Raw genomic sequence first — 19,743 nt, forward strand, 5'->3', positions numbered from 1 at the left:
GAAATCTGGGTATGAAATATTTTTTTTTCTTTAAAAGCTCAACTGCTAAGCTGATAGTGATGGCACACTGGAGCATGCCTGTTAACCCAGAACTTAGACAGAGAAAGACAGAATGCTACAGGTGCAAGGCTACTCAGGGCTTCAAAGGAAGAACTTGTCTTAAAATTCTCTCTCTCTCTCTCTCTCTCTCTCTCACACACACACACACACATACACAAAAAGGAGAAAAGAAAAAAAAACACATTGCTATATTCTAAATGTCTGGGTCTCCCCCAAATTCCTATGTGGAATCCAGATCCCCAAGCAGACGGTATTAGGAGGTAGAGGAAATTAAGCCATGACGGAACGCTCTCGGGAATGAGATCAGTGACCATGTGAGGGGCCACAGAGAGTGTTCGCACCCCTTACGTGTGGGAGGGTAGAGTACAAGTGTGTTCTATGAACCGGAGAGCAGGGGCTCACCACATGCCAAAGCTCTGCTGACATCCTAATGCTGGAAGTCCCACGCCTTCAGAACGATGAGACACCAGTTTCTGTTGCTTTTGTTTTGGGCTTTAGTTTTATTATGATCTACAGTCTCAGGCAATCTAAGCTGGGATTCAAACTCACTATAGAGCTGAGGATGACAGTGACCTTTTGACCCTCCTACATCTACCTCCCAAGTGCTGGGATTAGACAGCTGTATGCCACAGCTGGTTTAAAACACCCATTACAAAATACTTATTTTTGTGTGTGTATGTGTGAAGTGTGCATGTGTGTGAGCATGTGGAGGTCAGAAGGAAACATGGGTATCCTGTTCTATCATTCTGTGCCTCATTCTCTTGAGACCTCCAAGTGAACGCAGAGCTTGGCTGGTGGCCAGCCAATGATCTTCCTGTCTCTCTATCAGTCTCCTACAGCTCCCAGATTAGAGGTGCACACAACCACACCTGATTTTTACATGGGCTCCAGGGACTTGAACTTAGGTCTTCCTGCTTGCACAGCAAGCACTCTTAACCATACAGCCATCTCCCTGGTGAAGAAACTCATTGCTAATGCCAAATCTACAACAACAAAAGTTCATCTGCCTGATATCGCTGTTTGAAGTTTATCAGAAAAGAAGCACAAATTCAAAACTTAAAATATTTAAAAAGAAAACCAAAAATACCAATCGGAATCCTTTCTCCTGACCCAAGCTCCTAAACCCAGGACGAATATCCCAGATTCACTGCTCTCACAGTGATTAGCCTGTTAGTTTGTCCAAGTGAGGGGAAGCCATTCATAGGAGATGCTATCAGTGTCTGGGGAGCATTACACTTGCAATCCAAAGCCCTCAGAGCTAAAGCATAAGCTGTTTTCACAGTTCTTTCTTAAAACTTGGTTGATTGATTGGTTGATTGACGATTGATTAGGGAAGGAGGTCGCCTGTGACACAGAAGGCATGTGCTTTATGGAGTCATTTCTCTCCTCCTTTTATGTAGGTCCTAGGGATGGAACTTGTGGTCCATCAGGCTTGTGGGATAACCATCTTTACCACGAGCTATCTTGAGATACAACTTTCAAAGATAAGCACTCTAAAGCCCCTTGTACCTGTGAGTTTCTAGCAACATGAAAAAGCCATGTCTCCAAAAGGCCACACAAAGGACTACATCAACACCACCTATTATGTAATCATAGCTTCTGATTCTTATCTCAGGGAGTGCAAGAAAAAGGCCATGTGGATCTGTTACCCCGCTACGAATAAATGTTTCTATCATGCAAAGCCTTTTGCAACAACAATAATAATAATGAAGATATGATAGTCAGGTTTCCATATCTGTGAGTCCCAACTCTGTGAATTCAATTAACCATAGAGAGGAAACACTCAGGGAAAAAATGCAGCTGCACTGAGTGGGTATGGACTCCTTTTTCTTGTCATTATTCTCTAAACAATACAGTGCATCGACTATTCTGATAGCATTCACGTTATAGTCAATATTTCTCCTAAACAATCTGAAGATGATAAAGTACACAGAAAGGACATGCATAGCTTAAATGCAAATGTAATACCACATTTCATATAAGGGACTTGAACATAACGGATCTTGGTATCCACTGGGGTCCAAGAAGCAATCTGCTTCCGACACCAAGGATGACTGTAATTTGAAAGATAATCACACCTGGGAGATCCACTTTATATTCTCATGCCAGAAACGGCATTGTGGCCGCTGAGAAATTGGGAAGCAACTTCCTTCTGAATGGTGAGAATTAGATACATGACCCCATCTCCTTGTGGCTCTGTCAGAACACTCAAGTCCTATTTGAAGCTCAGCCATTGCAACTGTAGGGGGCTATTGTGGCCTCCTCTATACCCCTGACCTGGATCCTTGCTTCTTTCAAAAAATTTCCCACATTTCTGCTTCTTTATTATATATATATATATATATATATATATATATATATATATATATATATTTTACAACAAGACTCACCAAATACACAAATGTTATATTGTGTATAACAGAAAAAGTAAGAAATAAATAAATCAACAAATACTGAAAGACTCAGTTGGGGGCCAATTTGAGCAGGGAGTTCTATAGCTAGATGCAAAGAATGCAGGGGTTCCTAACCTGGAGTATACTGATGGGCTTCCAGACAACCTTGTACCTCCTAAAAGAGAATGCAAGATCATGGGAGAATGTGCTTATGTGCTTTTGCCCTAGGTTCCCAGCTTTCAGGAGGGTCTCCGATAAGAAACACTGCTCTAGGATTCTTTAGAGCAGGAACCAGGAATCTCAGCCAATTTCAATAGAACAAGAAACGGTATGGAAAAGGGTTCCATCCGCCCCTGGCTTCTACAGCCTAGCGCTTCTGTGTGCGAGAGGCTGCTTATCCAAGCTGGACCAGAGTGCTATTCATTTGGTTGTGTATTAACCTACCAGATGGTCTATTGTAGCTAACAAGGGCTGGCTGCTGCTGCTGGGGCTGCGGCTGTGCCTGCTGCTGAGGCGGCTGGGGCTGCTGTTGTTGCTGCTGAGGCTGCTGCTGCTGCTGTTGCTGCTGCTGCTGCTGTTGCTGCTGCTGCATGCCAGGTAAGGTCCTTTTCCCCTGGACTGCAAGCTGCAGTGTTTCAGGGAGGGGCTGGCCCCTGGCCAGCATTTTATAAGCTAAAATCTGAGCTCGAAGCTGGTGCAGCTGGACAGGACTGAAAGGCGAGGGACCTCTGTTCGGCTGGTTCATGGCCTGCAGATCTCCAGGGATGAGTGGCCCCGGCTGGCTTGGTGGCATCTGGGGTGGTGTTGGACCTCCTCCAGATATAGGGCTGGAGACATGCTCTGGGGCTCCCAGAGGAGATGGATGTGGTGATATATAACCTAAAATAAAACACAAGATCAAAGCTGCAGCAGATGACCCTGAGAGAGAGAAGTAGTCTTGATTACACTAATAATTTTCTAGTGCAACACTGCATGATAGAAATTTAAGATAGCAATACATTAACAATTGCATATAATTTGGACATTTAGTCCATAACATAGTTTTTAATCTATAATTTAAAACTATCTAGTTGGTACATTAGAAAGATCAAAGAAACAAGTAAAGGTAATTTTATAACAGTTTATTTAACACCCACAAGATTAGTATTTCAAAAAAGAGCTATTTTGTATTCTTTTTTTTTTTTCCTCCATCATAGGTGTCTGCCATCCGGTATTTCATGCTCACAGAATATCTCAGTTTCTCTATCTACATCTCAAATGATCAATAGCCACTTGTAGCCTAGAAGGCAAACTGTTAGTGGTTGTTATACACCTGCGGGAACAACGAGGAAGGGCAGTATTCTACATTAGAAGTAGATCCAAGCTGCTCCACAAAACAGGAAGAGGTCTAACGTGGCTCCGTGCAGAATAAACAGGACTTTATGAAGAAATCAAGTAGTGTTTGGTTGATTATCATGCAAGCTGTGACTAACTGGCAATTACCGAGGGCCTAATGCTGCAGTCCCTGTACAGCGACTGCACGCAGCATCTCAACTGGGTCTGTCCAGAAACAGGCTGAAACAAGGACTGAGCATAGGTGATTTATAGGGGAGATGCAGGGGCACCGAGAGGACTATGGAGGGGTGATATATGGGAGGGAAGGTGGCCAATAAAAAAATGCATTACCAAGCCAGCTGTTGCAGCAGAATTAATCCACTGCAGAAGCTTTGGGATACAAGATAAATAAACTGCCTACAATTATTCCGGGGAAGGGATGAAGAAGCTGGGGTATTTAGACTCCTGCACTATCAGCCACTGGTTTAATCACTAGCTGTCACTAAATTTCCTAAGGGTCATCTGTGCTCAGAGGACTATTCTACTGTAGGCAAGGCAGCTGTCACCAGGCAAGAGTGAGCCCAGGTGACGTCGCCAGCCAATGCACATCAGGCAGGTACAGGCGCAGAAATGGCAGAAAACAGGAGTACTTAAAGGAAAGCATACCCTGCTGTATCAATCCTCAGGCCAGCCCTCTGAAGGCACACTGTTACCTCACATTCTAAGGTAAGGCTGTGGCGTCTCAGAGAGTGAGTTACTCACTCTCACACAAGGAAATCTTCACAGCTCAGGTTTTAAAGCAAGTCTGTCTGGCTCTAATGCATACACCCAATAATTTCTAAGGTACATTTTATTATGTCAAAATATGTCAAGTTATTTAAATTTTCAAAAATCTCCAGGCAAAACACTTAGGATATCACATAAAAATGGGTGGGTTTTAAAATGCCAACATGAGGAGATAAAGAATGTTTTTTTTTTCTGAAGGGGGAGAAAAGAACCCTCAAAACACACAGAACTTTCAAGGGGATTATTTCAGAAGGTGGTATATCCACAACATACGGCAGAGAGGGAAATCCAAGATGGAGAGAGGAACGGAGTGGCTTTTGCAATCAAACAGCTGCCTAAGTTCAAACAAAGTAGCAATTTTAATAAAGGGAAAGGAGTCCCTAGGCAGGACAGGACAAACGCAGGGGAAAAGAGCTGATCCTGTAATGAGTATGTGTATTTGACAGTTATCATAAAGGTCACCACAAGCTGTGGGTCTGAACCCATGTGAAGTCTCAACAAAAGTGCTGCACAGCCCCAGAGGTCCACAGGTGGGTGGCCCCTGAAGACCACCACCATTCTGAAGCCTGGAGAAAATAAATGATAGTTACTTCCACCTGTGGTTTTGCCATTTGGAGAGAGAAAACAAATGTAACATGATCCCCTGATTAAGAACTGGTGTACTTCTATTAATTACTAAGAACTGAAACACCGTGTGTGGAACCCCTAACCTGGATGGGGACTGCTATAGGTCTCAATACCCAAATCCCTACTTCATGGGGGAGCATACAACACCAGGATTGGGGATCTAGTCAATTGTCTATGTAAGTGAGGCAAGGAAAAATCCCTGAAGTCAGCCTGTTAAACTAGCATAAATATTCCAACACGTTCTTATTTATAACACTAGGTAGGGCATCAATAAGATACTGAACTTTTGCCTTTAGTAGTTTTCCTTGTTAATAAAGCTGATAGTCACCCTTTAATTGTAAGCTTGTACAAAATGGCTATTTGTTTATTAATGCCTCTCTTACCAATGCTGAGTCTACAACAAAAAGAAAGAACTCACATTTTCATAATAGGAAGGTATGACAAAGGGGGTTAAGATAAGTCACGAGTCTCCCGCTGTCAAGTGTAACTTCACCCACACGTCACAGAAAGCCTGATACAATGGTCTAAAATCCTGGATAAACTCAACTACACGTAACACAGCTTATCAAACGCTTCTTGTAAATCATGAAAAAGGCTTTGCTATGAGGTTGGGCTAAGAGCAAGAATATGTTACAAAGATGAGACAGTAGCACCAAAGAGATGAACTCAAAACTCTGAAAGCAAAACAAAATACCTCCAACCGACAGTTGCAGAATGTACTCCAAAGGCCTATGTGTTAGATGCAAGTTTGAGCCTCAGCTTGATACAACTGGGGACTAGTAAAACTTTGAAGATATGGTGTCCCCTGGAAGAAGCTAAAAATTAGGGTGTGCTACTGGAGGGGATATTAGGACCCCAACTCCTTCCTGTCTATCTATGTTCTCTGCTTCTGGGGTGCCGGTAGGTGAGCAGGCCTCCCCACCCTCCGCTCTTTTTATCAGGTACTTCGCCTTCTCAGGCCTAAGTTCACAGGTAGACTGAAACATTTGTAATAGAACCAAAATAAACTTTCCTTCTTTCTGGTGGCTTGCCTGGAATATTTTGTTAACAATAATACAAAGCTGACTAACATACCTGTCCACTAAGAAATCAATGCAGGAAAATATTCATAAGTTTGACAGGAAGGAAACTGACAGAATAAAATTCACACTGCAGGATGAATCAACATAGTAAGGAATTTTACGTCAAATTTGATAAAAAAAGAAGAAGAAGAAGCTGGGGGGTAGGAAGAAATTATTTCCCCAAATTTAAAGAAGATGTTAAAAGAATCATCCTGTCACTGTGACATTAAAAATGTGATAGTGGCTCAGCTACAGAAAGGGATTTTTTTTTTCTACATGAGTAGCATACCATAAAACTTGAGGAAAAACAGAATCTAAATGATGCATCGGCATAACATATTTTGGTAATTATCCTTAGTGGAGAAAACAGAGAAGAAATTGCCTCCGAGTGAATATACATTTGTGTGAAGATGACAATGTCGATGCACACAGCACTCTTTTGGAAGTTTTCTTTGATTTACTCATCCAAAAGGGTCACAAAATGCCAGTTTTCCATCACTGGTCTTCAAGAATCATTATCTCCCCAGTTTCACCTTGCCTTGGAGAGAAGCAATAAGCTGTCTCTTTCCTATTAATAATCGCAATTTTTAAGTACCAATTTTATAAGCACTTTCTTACATAAATAATATAAACATATTATACATATATATACATCTATATATATTTATACACACTATATATATACATATATACCTATAAAAAACCTTCTCGATCCACTATGTTAAAAATAATGTTACTATTAGGACCATGAGGTACACAAGTATTTACTGAGGGAAATGGTTTTGCCTTCCAAGCAATACCCTAAAGTCCCTTAGTATGTTCTGAATTAGTTAAAGCTGGCAGCCTTCTGATCAATACGGAACCTCTCTATAGTTGTGTGTTTAGAAAGAGGTTTCCACAATGGGATTTTTAAGATACAGACTATTACCAAGTCAAAATTCTTTTCAGAGCGCTACATGGATTAGAAATGCATTATAACAACACTGCTTTATTTTTTAAAAAAGAACTTTTAAATAATTCACTTCTCAGTCTACAGTATAGTTTACTATTTTATGGAATAATATTATATGCTGGTTCTCACTTCACTGACTGAAGGCCCTCCCATTTCCAAGTAATTAAAACTGATGTACTTCAGATAAACATAGATCTATTTTTAAATGTTGGCTGTTGAGTGTATGATTTGCCTCTGTATCTGATGGAACAGTTTACTGAGTGTGCATAGAATCTTACACTAGCTATCCTGCCAAGCAGAATAATCCATAGGTAAATAAATTATTCCTAAAGTGAGAAGGGAAGTCAAGCTATCAGGATTTTTAGGAGAAATAAATGTGAAACTGTTCTCAATGATAACATTCAGGTGTCTTCATTTGTTTGTTCAGGGGCTTACACATTGTCATTGCTAGAGGTATGGCAATGCAAGGAGCAGAAAAAGTTGAAGCATCTGACTTTAGGAGTTACTGCATGTAATTATGTAATTCATCCATACCTTCCAGGTACTAAAACTGAGGTCTCATTATCACTATGAGCACACATGGCACCCTAGAATTTAAATGATGAACCTAGAGGTGCCACTACCATTCATTCTCGGTCAAACTTCTCTCTAGCCTGCAAAATGCCTCAATCTTTCGAGTGTTTTTCTACAAGGTCAAGATTTCATGAGTCATCTGTGATAATTATGCTTGCCTACTACCAAGACTCCGATCAGACCCTGAGATGTTCAAGACTGCAGACAACAGCAAAGGGAGATGCTAATGTCAGCCTCCGTGACCTGCGTATTTATATTTCAGGAAGAAAACAACCATGAACATGTCTCTGTAAATCCTTACAGCGAAGTCTTTTCCATGGCGGATCCCATTGTAAAAGGAGGGAAAACTGAAGCACTCTTAATTACAGGAAGGTCTGTATGACATACAAACCACAGGGGTCCTGGAAGAAGGGCCACATTCCAGGGTCAGTTGGCACCAGACTAATGCACGTCCTTCATGGGCAAAAATAACCAAGTGGCGATTCTGAAATCAGGCTACAGTATATTTTAATGACTCTGAAGCAGCTAACATCTCTTCAATAGCAAAGGGAGGAAATATGACATGGATGCCATAAAGGAGTAAAGGAATTCACATATTGATTAGCTATGGTCAGGGGTCAAACTGTGTGTGTTGCTACCCACAGAAAAATACTGGCATCCTACCCTCTGTACACGTGAATGCTACCTCTTTTGGAAATAGGGTTGATGCAGGTATCACCAAATTAAAGTGAAATCATACTAGATTAGGGTCCACCTTGATCCAAATATCAAAGATGAAGAGCTGGATACAGAGACAGACAGTGAAAATGCCTTATGGTGACAAAGGTGGAAACTAGAGTGTTTACTGTATAAGTCTAGGAATGCCAAGGTTTACTGGCAACCACCAGAAAGTGGTAGGACTTTTCTGTGAAACCTTAAGAGACACCAGTCTCTCTTGACACCATGGCCATGAACTTTTAGCCTGCAGATCAGCAAAAGGATAAATTAGTTTCAGGCCACTAGGTTCATACTTACTTGCTACAGCAAGCCTAGGAGGCCTAAGAGTCACTGACCAGCAATGGCAGGTGGTTTTGCTGCCAGAAAAATGTCACTTTTGACCCAGGGAGTAAGCATCAATTCAAGAGATACTGGTGTTTGCTTCATCTTACTTTTGTATCTATGCTATTGGCGACAGAGATATCTAGATTCCTCGTTAACACTCAGCAATTACGAGCTATGTATACTCAGAGAAATAAGAAAAATCTCTAAACTTTAGGTTCCCCAAATTATCACAATAAAAAATTCCTAATAAATGACACGAAGCTCTGTGAAACAAAGGTGGATGCATTGAGTTGATAAAATTACTACAAATGTGGAAATAAAATTACCCAGATGAATAATAATATCTTTGGGTAAAGAGGGTGACATATTTCTATAGAGAAAAAAAGCTAACTGGATTTAAGTATCTTTAGACATGCACGTTACAGCTGTTATTAATTTACCATCAGGAAAGACTGATGTTTCTTTGGTATGGTAATAAAGACAAAATTAAATGTGCAGAGGACACAAACCTTGGCTGTGCTGATCCATTGGGCTCTGTGGAGGACCCATTCCTGGGTGTGGTGGACGCATGCTGGTGCCCTTCATGGATCCACAGTGGACATCTTCTACAATCCCCTTGTCATGTATCCCATCCATGGGCTGAAACATGGAAAGGGAACCCATTAGATACCTCTTTAAGGTTCAGTATTTCTAACAAGACTATCCATCAAGAGCTATCCCCAAAGTCCTTAAAGATATGACACAACCATTTACTATCCAGTCTCTAGTCCGATGTTTTTATACTTCCTGAGTGAAAACAGTAGGAAGGAAGATACAATAGGATCAGCAAAAACCATCTCTAAATCAAATAAGTCTCTAAAAACTGTTGAATTTCATTCTCTGGCCAATATCACAAGCTGCCAATTAAAAAATAAAAAACGATGTACTGTTCACAGGGTAAACAAATGGTACTCTCTCATACCTCTGTAAATGGTCCTGAAACCCGTCACATATTGAACTTATTCTGGAGTCCAAGTGAAGGCTATGTGAAATGTCTGAGGTGACCTATTTTCCCGGTGATTTTTCCTCACTGGAGGAATGAACTAAGGAAAGTTAAAAAGTTGAACCAGAAGGTTCCATGGCAGTTGGGAAGAGAAGAACATAAGGGGCAGAGAAGCGAAGGGGGTTGAGTACTGAAAGGGAGAAAGTCAAAAGCAGAGACAGATGATGCAGAGGGCAGGAGACCAGAGGGAGCTAAAGGCACAAGCTTAGAAACAAATAATAAGCACAAGGGCTGGACATCGGACCTGAGGCCCAGAGCGTGACAGGCATACAATAAACAGCTATTGAACTGATGCTAATCCAATCCAGAATCAGGCGATGGAGCACGTGTTCGGGAAAGGAAAGTCTATTCTTCCCCAAACTGTGATAGCAATTTTCAAAACAGCCTGAAAGGAACATTTCCAAGAGTTTATAAAAACCAAATGACTTCAAGCAAGAAAGTATGAGTGTTTGCAGTTTTGGAGAAAAGAAAGTTAATTTCTGCAGAGTCAAAAGCATGCACTTGAAAAGAGGGAAATTTTACCATAAAGAGGATGCTCAGAAGAAAAATGGGAAGAATCTGGTATAAAGAGTGTCACTGAGTCTGTTAAGTAGTAATAATAGAGAGGAAATCAAAGCTATGCAGCAGATGTATTTAGGCCATTTGTTTACTTATTTTCAGTGATGTTGAAAAGTGAAAAGCTGGAGCTCAGAGGGAGATGGAGAAGGAAGACAAGAAACACAGCCGCTTGAGAGAGAGCGAAGAAAGTGGAGGCATCTGGCCAGCAGGTGTGAGCTCTGAGGGTTCACCCAAGTCCTCACACAGAGAGCTATCTGAGGGGCTACAAGGGAGGGAGAGCGGGATGGCAAGATCTGCAAGGCTCAGAATGAAAAACTGCAAAGGTTACTCACAGGTATGAGAAACACCAAACAAAAAGGAGTACCCTTAAGTGTAGCGACTACGAAAGAGAGAAGTAAAGATTGTAGGAAAAAAAGCCATGGGTCAGAAAAGAAAACAATAAAACTGCCCAAAAGAAAAGCAGGACAGGACCAACCCTCACCCCCACACCTAACTTTTAAATGCCTCAATCAGAAAAGATTAACTAAGTATGTCCTCCGCATTTTTCCCTCAGGTCATCCTGAGGTTCTGTATCACAGAGTCTACAAGAGCAGAAGCAGATCTAGAGTACATCTCCAGGTTAACACAACATGAGATGATTCAATGACTTCTGTATGACATCTTGACATGATATGCTATGGAAAAAAGGAGCTTTAGTTTTGTAGATATTTGACAAGATCAACAGGCACTGAGGCACAGAGAAGGAAGGAGGACAGGAGTTCAAGGCCATTCTGGGCTACACAGTGATGCCAAGGCCAGCAAGACGTACATGAGACTCTATCTAAAGCAAACAAGGAAAAGGGGTGGGGAGATACAAACTTGGGGATACTGCAGAAATACATTATCAAATAAAAAGAGGATGTTTCAGAGTAATAAATAGAGATGGTATGTCTCTGTGATGAGAAAAAATAAAAAAATACCCCTGACTGCATAACTGTGCTGGCACTGTACTTTTACCAAATACTGTGGGGGCTAGGGAGCCATGGGACTAGGGGAAGCTGACCCTCCAGATCCAAAACCGAGGAAATCTCTTCCTGAGATCTCCCACTCTGCCCCAGGCCAGTAAGTCCCAGCACACACAGACCTGCGTCCCCCCCCCACCAACTGTCCCACACACCCCCAAACACACACCACAGGTCATGTAGCCTGGCAGCCAGGTAAAACTTCCTCTCCCCTTATAAGGGCATGACTGGCAGTCTGGCAGCATCTGGAACTTCTCCTTATGCAAATGAGGAATGCCCATTGCCCTGGCCCCTGCCAAAGAAAAAGATGTACACTCACCCCAAAAGCCCCTACCCACCCCCAAAGGTTTAAGTAGCCTTTGTTCCCCCAACTAAAAGGTCACAGCTGAGATCTCTCCCATTCTCAGCAATTCCTGACTCACTTCCCCATCTCAGGATCCACTGGTTGAGATGGAGGGCTGGGGAAGCAGACCTTGAACAGCAGAATATGGGAAAGACAAGATGTGGAATGCATGTATACTTGTTTCCTTGGGTAATCATCCCATTTATCTTGGTACTAATCCACTTTTCACGATAAGCATACCACTGTCTTGATTTGGAAATCATCATGAGAGACAGAAAGGGGGTGGATCCAGAAGGGAGAGAGGTGAAAAGAAGGAACTTGGAGGAGTAGAGGTAGGAGAAACCGGGTTATATTTTGTGAGGAAAAAAAAAATCTATTTTCTTTGTTTTAAAATAATTTTTAATTTTTTATATTAATCACAGGTTATTTACTTTGTATCCCAGCCATAGCCCCCTCCCTCATTCCCTCCCAATCCCACCCTCCCTCCCTCATCTCCTCCTTGCCCCTCTCTAAGTCCACTGATAGGGGAGGTCCTCCTCCTCTTTCATCTGACCCTAGTTTATCAGGTCTCATCAGGACTGGCTGCAATGTCCTCCTCTGTGGCCTAGCAAGGCTGCTCCTCTCTCGGGGGGGTGGGGGGGGTGTCAAAGAGCCAGCCACTGAGTTCATGTCAGAGACAGTCCCTGTTCCCCTTAATAGGGAACTCACTTGGACACTGAGCTGCCATGGGCTAAGTCTGAGCAGGGGTTCTAGGTTATATCCATGCATGGTCCTTGGTTGGAGAGTCAGTTTCAGAAATGAACCCTGTGCCCAGATATATTTGGTCCTTATGGTGCTCCTGTCCTCTCCAGGTCTTACTAACCCCCCTTCTTTCATATGATTCCCTGTACTCTGCCCAGGGTTTGGTTATGAGTCTCAGTATCTGCTTTGATGCACTACTAGGTAGTCTTTCAGAGGCCCTCTATGGGTAGGCTCCTGTCTTGTTCCTTGTTTTCTCCTACGTCCAATGTCTATTCTAACCTAGGCTGAGAGTTGACCTCCTGACCTTGACTAGGGCTTACAAGACTGACTTCTCTGATTCCCAGGCCTCTGGACTTGGATGGGAACTAAAGCCCTGGTTCCCCTGGGTTTCCATCCTGCTAACTCCAAACTGTGTGACTTCTCAGCCTCGAGAATCCCATAAACTAATTCCTCAGGATAAATCTCCTTATATCTCATTGGGTCTGTTTCTCCAAAGAACCTGGATGTAGCCACTGCATGTACCAGGGACAGCCCCACTAGCGATAACATCTACAGGGGCTTTCACCTGCACTTGTCTTGTGAGGCAAAGACCTTCGAGTAACACATGATGCCCTCTTTGGTTTTCTTTGATTCCGGCTAACCCTCAAAGCAAACAGTCAAAGAGGAGCTTTCTTCTGAAAGGCTGTCCTTAGCATCTCCTAGAAGGGCTCACTGCCAAATGGTACCCATGTGATCACCCTCACAGCAAATATCAAAGTCTCATACATAAAGGATCACTAGACAACAAGCAGGTCTTCTGAACTGAAGTAAGACTGCTCACTGCACAGGAACAGAGAATTCCCAAGATTCCCCACTGCAAGTCAAGCACCACAATGGAGACTGAGCAAGATTGCTGGGGCTCTCAGGCCAGCCCAAACTCTCTAAGCATCTCAACAAACCCATAAGGGAAGAATTCCCCAGAAGCTATTTAATTTTAATAAAGTCGCGAAAATATACTTTCTAAAAATGTATTTATTTGTCTATTTTCTCATTTATTTGTGTGTGCACGTGCACATGCTCACGACATATATGTGACACATGTGGGGTGCCTGTGGAGTCCTTTTCTGGACTTTTCAGGTCACTGGAGCTGCAGTTACAGGTAAGTGTGAGCTGCCCAATGTCAGTACTGCAAGTGCTGTTAACTGTTTAACTCTCTCTCTCTCCAGGCCCTGAAGTATCTTCAGAAAAAAAAAAAAAAAAAAAAAAAGATATTCCCTTTTACTCTTAAAGATCTAGTTTTATCAAATACATTTCAACATTTTTAGGGAAGCATAATCTTCACTATATTGATTTGTAGGTGATATAAATTACATGAGAGATGAGAGGAAAGTCTTATTTACTAATGCATTCGTTCACCAAGACAAAATGCCTTTAACCTGCTAATCCCCAAGCCTGTTCAAACTGAAAGGTGGACCTTTGTATTTTAAAGGAACATCTTTATTACTGGGCCGTCTGTAACAGTGAAAATATGGCAATAGAAGTGTGTTTTACATTACTTTGGGGATGGTTTTTGTTTCAGATTTGGCTTAGTTTTGGTTTGTTTTTGTTTTTTGAGACAGAATTTCCTTACATAGTCCAGGTTGGCAGCAAATGCATGATCCTCTTGCTTCAAGCTCCCAAGTACTGGGATTACAGGAATGTTTTTAATAACATGCAAATTAAGACAAATTTCTAGTGAGGTCCACATGTTAACAACAGGAGAAAGTTAGGGGAGTCGTCAGGAACACTACCCAGCCATGCTTGGGAAGACGGGTCAGGTGGGAGACAGTGCACAAAATCTTACCTTATGCAGTTGATGCATGCCTTCCTGCGGGAAGTCTGCTGAGCCGATTGTTGACATAGGGTGTGAGACACTGGGGGGTCCAGGACTGGGCCCCATCATGCTGTGCACAGAACCTGGGGATGGTCCTGGTCCTGGACTGGGCCCCAGAATTGGTCCAGGAGAGGGTCCAGGCCCTGGAGAGGGCCCAGGATGGGGCATTGCAGCTGGGTCTGTCGGTGTGGACATCTACTTCTCCCGGCCCTGCCAGTCAGCAGAGTGACACTAAGTTGGAAAGGAGGAAAAAAGGAAAGAAAAGAAGGAATGTTTTAAACATAACATTAAGATCCAAATAAAACAGTTGTTAGAATTTGATGGTACCATTTCTGTAACTAACATCAAACAGAACAGGGCTGTCTCCTCCAGATGTTTGAATGAATGTGATATATAACCCTGGGCTCCAGTCTTTATGAAGACCACTTGTTCTAAAAAACACATACTAAGTGATTCCCCCAATGATAAATCATCCCAGATACAGAGAGAATCACTGGAGCAACTGAAATTTAACACATAAGCAAAATCTAAACAAGCCTGAAATTTATTACTAAACACAACAGAAACTCTCCATTATAGACTGGCTTAGACATCTCAGAAGTCACTAAGCCCCTAGTCCTGAAACCACTGGAATAGAAAATCCTTTACAAGTAAGGATCCAAACAACAACCTTTTTTATAAGCCAACAGGCTAGTTCACAAAGAAGTCTAGATGGCTAACGGGGGAGAAGAGAAGTCCGTCAAATAATAATAAAAAGAGAAGTCCCAATTATAGAAAAGGAAGAAAGCCAGCATTTGCGGTGATACACTTTTAATCCCAGCACTTGGAAGGCAGAGGAAGGAGGATCTCTGTGAGTTTGAGGCCAGCCTGGTTGACAGAACAAGTTCCAGGACAGCCAGGACTACACAGAGAAACCCTGTCTCGGAAAACAAAACAACAACAAAAGAAGAAGAAAGAAGCTATAAGGAACCATACAAATATGTATTCAAATATACTTAGATACAATTACTAGGTGAGTTCTTATCTTGGTACTTAAGAGTCGGTTAACAATAATTGTAAAAAACAAAAACAAAACAAACAAACAAAAAAAACACAACAAAATCCAAAATTACTGCACAGCCTTATCTACCTATCACATCTACTGAGCCTGAAGTAATCAAAATGGACAAAGCTATGGTCCTCCTCCCTGGTAAGTAACAGAACCAAAACCACTTAGACTATTAAGGCCCATGATTTGTGTTATGCCCCTGGTCAAGGATGCCAGGGTGTAGCTGTCTGTGTCTGGGAGTGGACATTCTGTTTCTCCAGACTTAACAGAACAGTCCTCCATAACCCAGCCTCCAAGCCTTCCTGTCAATTCCCCCACTAGGTAATGATGGACTGACAGAGTCAGTACTTCCGGTAAGAAGTCAAAATGAGTAAGTAAGATGTTCTCCAAATTCCAGTAAGATCACGATCCCAGCAACATGGCTGAATGCCTCTATGACAATAATTGTTATGTGGTCAGGTGCTGTCCTGTAGGCACACATGCACCCAAGGAAACACTGTTGCTGTCAACATCACAAAACACAGAATGGCTCCCCTCTCAGTGACTCGCTTTCTTACCCTGTGATGGCAGAGATCCAGTAAGACTAGCAGCCTAGTCATCCAGAACAGAACTCCTTCACAGGGAAGTGGGAGGTGAAGGAAGGGAAAGTCCAAAGTGCCACATCAGCTCCACTTCTGTTCCCTTCGTGAATCTCTAGAGAGCACGGCCCATGATGGCAAAGCATTGCTCTTCACTCCCATGTTCCCAACACCTTCCAGCTGCATGCACTGCGGACCCAGAAAACACCCGATGATAGGCATGACAGATAGAAGCAGCTGGGAGACCGAGGAAGGATCACTGAGAATTCTAGGCCAGCCTGGGCTACAGTGAGGCTTTGTCACAAAACAAACACAAACAAAACCTCAGTGAATAAACAGCAGGCAAGATTTCAAGGGCCAGCAGATTCAGTTAATTTTGTGTATAAAAACTAAAGAGTTGGAGCTGTCTAAGGTATGTAAATAAATAAAGGATAAGCAGAATCATAGGCCACTCTGGTGAATAAACTGAAGTTTAAATGGGAACCCAATACAGTGCTTCTTCAAACAGAGAAGGAAGGGTTTGGGGTGAATTATAACCTTAAATACCCTGAGAAGCAAGTGTCATTGTTGCTGTTGGTATTTGTTGTTGGTATTTGTCTGCGATGAACAAAGCAGGTAGAAGTAACTTCTGCGTTTGCCTTCCACCTACCTCTCACATAAACACAAACATGTTCTGTCAGCATATTAAACTTAGGAAGCTGACGTCAATTTACGGACACTACAAGTTATAATGTTCTGCCGTGTGTATCAACAAACTGATACACCCCTTTATTTTTCAGTGAATTAGAGGAAATTACTTAGTTCCTGTTATGGTTTGTTGCGAAATCAGCTTCAATAGGTATTTTGGTAATATGGCACAAGTTTGAACAATGAAAACAGAAATATTCAAGTCAGCCTAATAGCTCTACCTCTTGTGTTTTACATTTTTAATATGTATAAATCCATGACTATATTCTGCATGTATTATTACTTTCATCTGGAATCTCTGAGAATGTAAAAAACATACAACCCCAGACAAATATTCTTCTTCTTCTTCTTTTTTTTTTTTAAGGAAACTAAAACTTCTTAAAGAGGAAAAATGTATTTGGAGGGAAATGAAAAGTTATGGAGCACATTAAGGAGAATGGTAATATAGGAATATGTTACATGGGAAACCACACAATAAGAGAACCCATAGACTCACACATGTAATGAATGCATAGGTCTAAGAGAAGCAGTCTAATTTAACCCTCGGTCATGTCTCTAGGGAATGATAAAGGTCTAGACTCTCCAGATGATGATGCCTGATCTCCAACTCAACTGAGAATACAGAGATGTGAGTTCTGTCTCAAGTCTACTACTCTGGTGCCCTGAAAACAAAACAAAACAAAACAAAACAAAACAAAACAAAAATCACTTTCTCTATGCATTCCCTTGGCTCTCTTTAGGCTTAGGATGGGAATATCTCAAAGGTCCCCTCCATCTATCTATCTATGACTTGGTGTCTACCATTATCCAAGAATCTCAAAGACCCCATCCATCCAGCGCTTTCTAGAGCTCTTGAATGGGCTTCTATGCAAAAACCAGGATTGGTCATCAAAGGTATACCCAGGAAGTACAAGTACTTCAGGAAGTACACATGGTAAGAAGGCCTAACAAAGTTGAGGCCAGTAGCCCTCATCTTATTCTTCTACATTTTTATTCTTTAGTCCAAATGCACAATGGCACAAATCAGGGATCACTCAAGGCAGGAAGTATGTTTTATCACTGACTCTGCAATGAGGGCTTCAAGCCTAGGCCAGCCACAACTCGGCTTTCTCCTGATGTCCATTCAAACCCTTGCCCTTCTTCCTTTCTCCAAGCACTAGATGGTGGAGATAAGGAGATGACCACAGGAGCCAGGAGTGTAGTGGGAGAGAAGCAGGGCTCATCCTGGGTAATATTTCTGTACAAGTGATGAAGCTAACAATCTATTTTCATTTTGGGTTGGGGGGGGGTCAGAGGGTTACCTTGTCTCAGAAGGGAACAACCTCTTCCACAATACTGTGGTTAGCACACTCAGGGAAATCTGCCTACAGGAGACCACAGCTGCCGCCCATACACAGGCTGGACAGTCCCCTCCCTCTCTGCCACGTTACCCTCTGCCTCAGACTAGGGCTCCTGAGGGCCAGGCCACTGTGTTCTTGGCAAGGATTCTTCAGCAGTACACCCTGTCTTCTTCACCCAGACATTCTTGCCTTTACAACTGGGGAGTGTGTGCTTTTAAAAATAAAAGGCCATGGCTGCACTTCCCACAATCCCCAAATCCCACAGTCAGCCCAAGTTTCCCTTTCCCCTGAAAAGCTGGGCACCAGCATCTGCATATTAAAAGGAGTCCAACTCCAAGGAATTTTAAGGGTCACCACTCCAACTATGACAACCCAGACAAAACTTAAGACTCCTGTCTCATGGCAATCCAGGAAATTCAGGGCCTACACGTGGGTAGTAGGACTTAAACACACCTGATGTGCTTCACAGTCATTCTGGTCACCTAATTTAAGGAGACTCCCATTGCAAAGGCGAAGGCAGGAAGGTGGAGCCGGGCTTGTCCAAATCACATGGGTCACAGGACCAAAACTCCAAATAGAACACTTGATCCTTTGACTCCCAGTGCACACACCAAGCTGGGTATCTCCCCGGGCAAGCCTACCACCACCCAATCAAGGCTGCTCTCCTTTCCTGCTGAGTTTAAGGAGCAGAGAAGGGCCAAGTGAGTGAAGTCCTGAGTGAATGGGACAGGCATGGCCATGTCAAATACACCATACTCCAGGCTCAGAGGGATAGCAAAGCCCTTCTCGGGGGTCCTAGTGCAAATATTGACAGTGTGCAGAAAATGTTCAACATAGCTTTCTCTCCCTCAGACCACTCCCCTTCAGGGACTGCTCCTACTGAGATTAACCAAGCCTGCCTCCTGGATTCAGCTTTATACCATAAACCCCCTCCTTGGTTTATCTGACTCTAATCTCACCTCAATGTCCAGCTGTATGCAACAGCCCCGCCTCTCTGTTCAACTCTATATAAGAAGCATGCTGATCAGCCGGGGGCATTGTGGTTTCTCCAGAAGAGAGCCCAGTCCATTCGATCCCAGCTTACTGTCCATATGTGTGTTCCTCGCCTCTGCATTCCCTTGTTGCCCCAGTTGGGTTCAAATCCCTGGGAGCCATGCAAGGATGGTCCACGTGAGCTCTGAGGCCCACTACCACAACCATCATGTCCATCTTCTCTTTACTGCTTTAGAGACAAAGGGAAGGAACAGGGACTCGTAGGGATGCAGCCAGGAGATCAGCTGGCCAATCTCCAGTCTTGACCACACTGATTTCAGGATAACACGCCTCAGCTTGAGCCTGGCACCTCTGCAATGTGTTCCATTGTTGGGCCAGACAGGGGTAGAGAGTGGAAGACAAAGAACAAAGATGGAAACAATGGCAGAGGTGTTTTGCAAGGGCTAGGACTTGGCTGGGACAGTATATTGACTTATCAAGTGATGAAGTAAAGAGTAGCCAAAGCCCTACAGAGATTCTGAGATGAAGACATCATTACCTGAAAAGGCCATGATGCCTAGTCAGTCCATCACCAAATGATCCCCTTTTATATAGTTATTCCCAACTCTGAGTGTCCCTGGCAGAAGAGAGTTACAGGAAAACAATGAGTATAGACAGACACATGGACACACACACACACACACACACACACACACACACACACAATTGTAAACCCTGGAACACAGAACACCTAATAGGAAACTTATGCATAGA

General features: G+C 42.7%; 1 protein-coding gene across 4 annotated transcripts in view; it reads right to left on the reverse strand.

The window, feature by feature from the left end:
- Positions 1–19,743, reverse strand: part of Smarca2 (SWI/SNF related, matrix associated, actin dependent regulator of chromatin, subfamily a, member 2) — a 118,664-nt gene that overhangs the window by 88,877 nt on the left and 10,044 nt on the right. For all 4 annotated transcript variants that reach the window (XM_055613779.1, XM_055613781.1, XM_055613782.1 and 1 more), the window contains exons 2-4: positions 14,315–14,575; positions 9,317–9,446; positions 2,898–3,332 (exon numbers count right to left, since the gene is read on the reverse strand). In XM_055613779.1, the coding sequence (XP_055469754.1) occupies positions 2,898–3,332; positions 9,317–9,446; positions 14,315–14,539 (790 nt within the window). In that variant the 5' untranslated portion in view covers positions 14,540–14,575. The remainder of the gene's footprint in view (positions 1–2,897; positions 3,333–9,316; positions 9,447–14,314; positions 14,576–19,743) is intronic.

The sequence above is a fragment of the Psammomys obesus genome, unplaced genomic scaffold (assembly GCF_907164565.1).
Source record: "Psammomys obesus unplaced genomic scaffold, mPsaObe1.curated_primary_1811, whole genome shotgun sequence".
Taxonomy (NCBI): Eukaryota; Metazoa; Chordata; class Mammalia; order Rodentia; family Muridae; genus Psammomys; species Psammomys obesus.